At 39.8% G+C, this 6,834-nt stretch overlaps 1 protein-coding gene across 1 annotated transcript in view; it reads right to left on the minus strand.

Annotated features, from left to right (window-relative positions):
* The window catches only part of LOC110330914 (transmembrane emp24 domain-containing protein 11), a 17,069-nt gene that overhangs the window by 3,859 nt on the left and 6,376 nt on the right, over nt 1-6,834 (minus strand). The window contains exon 2 of the mRNA XM_021211224.1: nt 4,410-4,510. Within this exon, the coding sequence (XP_021066883.1) occupies nt 4,410-4,510 (101 nt within the window). The remainder of the gene's footprint in view (nt 1-4,409; nt 4,511-6,834) is intronic.

Consider the following 6,834-nt stretch of genomic DNA (forward strand, 5'->3'; position numbering starts at 1 on the left):
GCAGACAAGGCGCCGGTCTGCGTGCAGGCAGGAACACCACATTAAAACTAAAAATTTCAAGTTAATGCCAGATAGATACAAGATGTGGTCGTAAATAATACAGGAAACACCATGCAGGGTTAATGCCAAAGCAAAACAAAGAGTCATAACAAAACTCCACCTATGTATATCATATTACATTGAAGGGGACATTTACCTATAGACGAGCAAAGATGCCTGACTTTTTGGAAACTATACAAGAAGAAAATGAAGGTAATACTTAGTATGTCAGGAGAGAAGAACCCACCAACTTAGGTCTTTGCAAAATCGTCTTTAAGAGTTGACCAGAGATACTGTATTGGAAAAATGAGAATTGGAAGAATGTGTCAGCAGAACTACCTTCTCTGAAATGTTAAAGGAAGTTCTCCAATAAGAACGGTGATGACATAGACCAGAAGCTAAAATCTGCATAAAGAAAAGTGAGTATTAGAGAATGGATCAGTGGAAGCAAAATTAAAAATTTATTGCTCTTAATTTATTTAACATAACAGTTTGTCCAAATATTAGCAACAATTTACCTAATGATACTTCATGTATAAATGAGATTATTTAAAACCAGGATAATTAGGAATTCTTAGCGCATAAGCATTTCCACATGATCTAAAACAAATTAAACATTTGAAGTAGACTTACATTTTTCTTATTGCCAATTCTAGGACAACTTGGGAAAAATGAAAAAAGTTCTGTTATTGATAGGCTTCAAAAAGGAGAGGAAGGACTAAAGAGATGGCTTAGCTATTAAGAGCACTAATGGCTGTTTCAGAGGATCCAGACTCCCTTTCCATACCCACATAGTATCTCACAACCATCTATAACTCCTGTTTCAAGGGATTTGATACCCTCTTCTTTCCTCCAAAGGCATGAGGCATACAAGCAGATAATATACCCATGCACATTAATAAGCTAAAATTAAAAAAAGAGGGGCTGACAACTGGTCAAAGAGCAGAGAATAAATGTGAATGGAATGCTCAGTCACAAATGGGACATCCCTTCCCCTCAAGACTCAGTGAGCCTCAACCGAAGAATGGATAAAGAAAATGTGGTACATTTACACAGTGGAGTACTAGTCAACTGTTAGGACAAGTGACATTATGGTATTTACAGCCAAATGGTGACACTAGAATCATTCTGAGGAAGGCAACTCAGACCTATAAAGACAAACATGGTATGTACTCACAAGTGGATATTAGCTGTTAAGTAAAGGATAATCATACTACATCCACAGACCCAGAGAGGGTAAGAAACAAGGAGGGCTCAAGGGGGAGACACATGAATCCCCTTGGGAAGGGGAAATAGAATAGATTTTGCAGATGGGCTTGGGGCAGGTGGGCATGGGATAGGAGGGAATCAGGTTGGGGAGGAAAGGATGGTTGTAATAGGTGGGCATTTAGGGGGCATTGTGGAAACCTAGAGCAGTGAAAACTTCCTGGAACCTCTGAGGGTGACCCTTGCAAGGATCCTGCGTTGGCCATCTTCTGTAACCATGTAAAGCTCCCAGTGATGGGACTGGGACACCAACACGGCCACAAAACCTTTGACCCACACATGTCCTGGCGGCAAGATTCAGATCTCAATGGGAACAGATTCATAGATCCACACCCAAACATTAGGCAGAGCTTGGGGAACCCCACAGAAGAGAGGGAGGAAGGATTATAGGAGCCAGAGAGGTTGAGACTATCATGAGAAAAAGGCCCACAGAATCAACTAGGCAGAGTTCGTAGGGTCATAGAACCTGCATGGATCTACATTAGGTTCCCTGCATACATACTGTGGTTGTTTAGCTTTGGCTTTTTGTGGGGTTCCTAACAGTGGGAGTAGGTGTGTCTCTGACTCTTTTGCCTGTTCTCAGGACCATTTCCTGTTACTGAGTTGTCTTTTCAGCCTTGATTATAGGGTTAGGGCCTAGTCTTATTGCTTCTTGTTTTGCCATAGTTGGTTGATATCCCTGAGAGGCATGCTCTTTTCTGAAGGGAATAGAGTTGCAGTGAATCTGGGGGAGAGGGGAGGTGGTGAGATGAGTGGAGGGAGGGGAGGCTGCAGTTGGGATGTATTGTATGAGAGAAGAATAAGTAAAAAGAAAAACGAAAAAATTATCACCCTCAAAATTCCCCAAACAAAAGCAAACACCAGCACCACCACTGTCACCACCATTCTGCCAGCTGTCCTCCCCCTCCCCGAGAGGGATGATCATGGAAGAGGAGGCAGAAGTCAGGGATGAAAATGAGAAAACAATGTTGTCTTGATATGGCAAAACTGTTTTTTCATGAACTCACAGCAGCTATGATTGCATACATAAGGTCAGCACAATATCAAGCCAACTGACATTCTAGCATGGAGTGGGGCTATTAATGACTTTTGGGGGAGAGCCAGTTTTCTTTATTGATGTGGATAATTCTAAACCCATTAGTATGTGGGCAGCACAAATTTCATTCTTTGGGTTATAAAAGAAAAAAGTAGGGGGAGGAGGAGGAGGGAGGGGGAGGAAAAGGGAGAAAGGGGAAAGGAGGGAGGGAGAGGGAAAGAGAGGGAGAGAGGGAGAGAGATAGGGAGAGAGGATATATTTTATCACCTGTCAGTAAGGAGCTTATGGCCAATGAGGTGAGGCAGAAAATAGGAGGTAGGAATCTAGCAGGGTTAGAGAAATTTCTGGGAAATAGGGGCTTAAAAGAGATTCAAAGGAGATGCTGAGGAAGACATTGTGGAAGAAGCAGGAGGGACTGAAGGAGAGGAGACTAGAATAAAGGAGAGATTAGGAAACATGTAAGTAGCATGTAGCTGAACTCAGGGGAGACTTCACCCCAGGAACTGTGAGGAGACAAAAACTTTTAAGAAGTCCCTGCTGAGTACAAAAGCTGGTTCTCTAACTAGCACAGCCCTATAGACAAGCACTTCCTAAAGCAGTTGCCTAGTCAGGTGGGATACTAAAAGAAATCGAGGGAGGCCCAAACTTAGGCAGTTTATGCTGGCCTGACATATGCTGGCTAGATACATGGTGGCAGCCTGAGGAGCCCCCTCGCCTTGTGGATCCAAGAACAACTTCCTAGAGCAGGGGAGGGCTTGTGAGCTGGAGAGGTTATAGTAGAAGGCTGAAACACCTCTCCTGGTGAACGAAGAGGCAGGGGTAGGGCAAATGAGGTCTGAGAGAAACAGAGAAGAGGAACTGAAAGAAGTTTTCAAGATACGGGTTTTATACATTTTATAATAATTAACTCAATGGATCCTAGCTTTAAATGTAAAGCATGAAGCTTTAAAACTCATAAGAGTCAAGCTAAAACAGAGTTGACCTTGTGTTCTCCTCAGCATTGTCAATTTGACACAGCCTAGAATCACCTTAAAAAGGGGTCTCAACTGAGTAATTGCTTTTTTGGGGGTTGGTCTGTGGATATGTTTATGAGGGATTTTCTTTTTTCAAAATTATATTTAATTTTTATTTATTCTTCTCTCATATATTACATCCTGACAAAATTTTCCCTTTCTCCTCTCCTCCCAGTCCCTTACCCCCAACCTCTTCTAGATCCACTCTTCCTACTGTTCCCTTCAGAGAAGAGCAGGCCTCCCTGAGACAGCAACCAAACATGGCAGATCAAGTGACAATAAGCCTAGGCACACACCCTGGTATTAATGCTGGATTAGGCAACTCAGTAGGAGAAAACAGGTTCTGAAAGCAGGCACAAGAGTCAGAGACAGCCACTGTCCCATTATTAGGAGTCCCACAAGAAAAGCAAACTGCTCAACCATAACATATATGCAGAGGGCCTAGGTTAGACCCATATGGTCTCCCTGATTGTCAGTTGAGTGGCTGTGAACCCTATAATCCTTGGTTAGTTGATTCTGTGAATTTTCTTGCAGTGTCCTTGACCCATGGGGGATTTTCTTGATCACTAGTTTATGTAGGATTGCTCAGCTCACTATACATACTACACAAACATCACCATACATATATGTATACAATTCTGTTTTTAAATGTCTTCAAATTTTGATTTGATTGAAAAATTAAAGAATCTTGCCATGTGCTGTATTTCTCTTAATATACCGTTAAAAGGGAATGTTTATCAACTAAACAGTCAAAAAATGATATCTATCTACCATCTATCAATCATCTATCTATCTATCTATCTATCTATCTATCTATCTATCTATCTATCATCTATGTATCATTCTATCTATTAACATCTATCTATTTTTGTGGCATATGTGTGAAGTTCAGAGGACAATTGGCTTGGCAGCAAGTACCCTTTATCCACTGAGCTATCTCACAGGCCTGTTTTCTGCATTTTGTTCAGTTCTACATAAAAGACAGTAACTTCTGATTGATGATCATGTAGAGCTTTTACAACTGCAAATAGGGACAATGTAGAAGGGTATTTTACCTCATCATTGTAAGTTGTAACAGTCACAAACATTCCTAAGCCAGGAGCAGATTCAAGGAAGTCATGTCTAACTATGTCCCACTGCTGTACCTTGAATGTCCCTGCAACAAAATGCAAAATACTTATTAGGAGGCACAGAAAATATAATAATTACCACCAAGTTAACTCTAGAAAAGCTATGAAACAACCAAAGACTAAAAAGTAAAGAAAGGCAGTGAACTGGCTCAGGACCTCAGGACTCAGCACAACTCAACAGATGATTACCTGTGTTATTTTCCCATTCCTACATATTCTAGTCTGTACATAAAAAATTTGTAATTAGTAAGGATTGGGGAGGTGTATCTCTGGAGAATGAAATCCCTTTGATGCTACATGACTTGGTTCAGAAGAGTTTTCTGAAAGAAATTGTATTCTGTGTGTTGGCCATTTCAGCTGTGAAGAGGTTGGGGTGGAGGCCACACTGAATAAACAACCTAGAGCAACTTCCTCTATATAAAGAACTAGGAGGATACTGAAGAGGAGAGAGTTGGAGGAAAAGCTCCAATCTGGGTGTTAGGCCATGGCCATGCATTAGAATTTTCCATACATCAACTAAGATTCATATTTCTAATCAAGTTGTTAAGTAGGAATAAGAGTTATAGTATAATAATACTTAAATGCCCAAAATATAACTCAGAGTTGCTCACCTTAGTGAAGAACAAGGAAAATTTCACCTTTATTGAGAGAAGACAATTCCTTAACACTAGTACTCAGATGACACAATTGTTTCAATAAACTGACAAAAAATTTTAAAGCATCTGTCATAAAAAATTTCAAACAGCAGTATGAACAATCATGAAATCAATTAAAACTAGAAGTTCTGAGAACAACATGAACACATTAGAACAGGAAAACAGTATTTAAATCTAGGAAAAAATCCCACCTTGCTGAAAAGACTCGACAAAAGAGCAAAGATGACTGGAAAGAATGTGAAGCAAAACTAATCAGTGGAAACAATTAAGCCTGAACAACGGAGGAGAGTGGTGCTTTAACAGAGCCTCACGGACTACAAAACATTAAAAGTCTAAAATTCGTGGAGTTCCAGGGCAAAAGAAAAAGAATGTTAGGCTAGAAAAAATGGAGGAAATAATGACTAAAACCTCCTCAAATCTTGTAAAAGACATAAATGTAACACATTCAGGCTTATCACACCCCAGCAGGATAAACCTCTAAAAGAGTCCATCTCTATGTACATCACAATAAATTTCAAAAATTAAAAATCAGGAAAAAAACTGAGAAATATTAGGAGAGAAGTAGTTCATGACTTACAGTCAGTGATGATAAATGACATCAGGAGCAGAAACAACAGCAAGTGGTGCCACATGCTTCAACACTGAAAGAATGCTAATCATAATCCTTTGTACAACAAAACATCCTTGAGGATACTCTTAGACCAATGGAAATTTGAGATTAAGAAACTCAAGAATAGGAGCTAGAGAGATGGCTCAGAGGTTAAGAGCACTGACTGCTCTTCCAGAGGTCCTGAGTTCAATTCCCAGCAACCACATGGTGGCTCACAACCATCTGTAATGGGATCTGATACCCTCTTCTGGTGTGTCTGAAGGCAGCTACAGCGTACTCATCAGATTTATCAAATAAGTAAATATAAGTTTAAAAAAGAAACTCAAGAATAGAGGTAAAAGAATAATAGAAACCATCTAGGAAAAACTATGGCAAGTAAGTGAGTTTCCTGGAGATGGCTCTGTGTTTGCATGACTGCAGTGGGTGCATTCTGGAGAGGCACAGCCCCAGAGACTTTGTCCCAGGATAGCTTCTCACTGTTGATATGCTCTTCCTGCCATTATTACATAGCCTGATGATTCCTGGACATCAGCACATGCTATTGGACAAATTTCCTGCAGATCAACATGAAGATGAACTTTATAGAATTCCTGATTTTATTCAAATAATTTTAGGAAGAAAGCTTAAGGAGATGGTTTTAGCTGTTTTGCCAGAAAGATGTAATAAAGTTAGAGTAGAATGTGACAACCCTAGGCTGCAAAATAAGGAATACAATGAGCTTTTGTAAATTTCACTATGAGGAGAAATAGGCTTGGGACAAATTTGTGATCAAGGAAAAAGATTTATTTTACGTCACATCCAAGGATGAGGTCACAGGTGTGCATTGTGATAAAACAAGGGCACATGAAACAGTTGCTTTGAACTTATAGTGAACTTATATAGTGAAACACTGCTTCAAATGTACTACCAACATCCTTTTATAACTCCTCTTTTGTTTAACATTTTATCTGTGAGGTAATTTTATAAAGAACTTTTGTCTGAGAATGTATAAAACTTCTAAGAGAAAAAATAAAGTGTGGTTGTTAGGGCTCTGCTCCACCAAATTTGTATATATGTGTGTGTGTGTGTGTGTGTGTGTGTGTGT

Source organism: Mus pahari, chromosome 13 (genome assembly GCF_900095145.1).
Source record: "Mus pahari chromosome 13, PAHARI_EIJ_v1.1, whole genome shotgun sequence".
Lineage (NCBI taxonomy): Eukaryota > Metazoa > Chordata > Mammalia > Rodentia > Muridae > Mus > Mus pahari.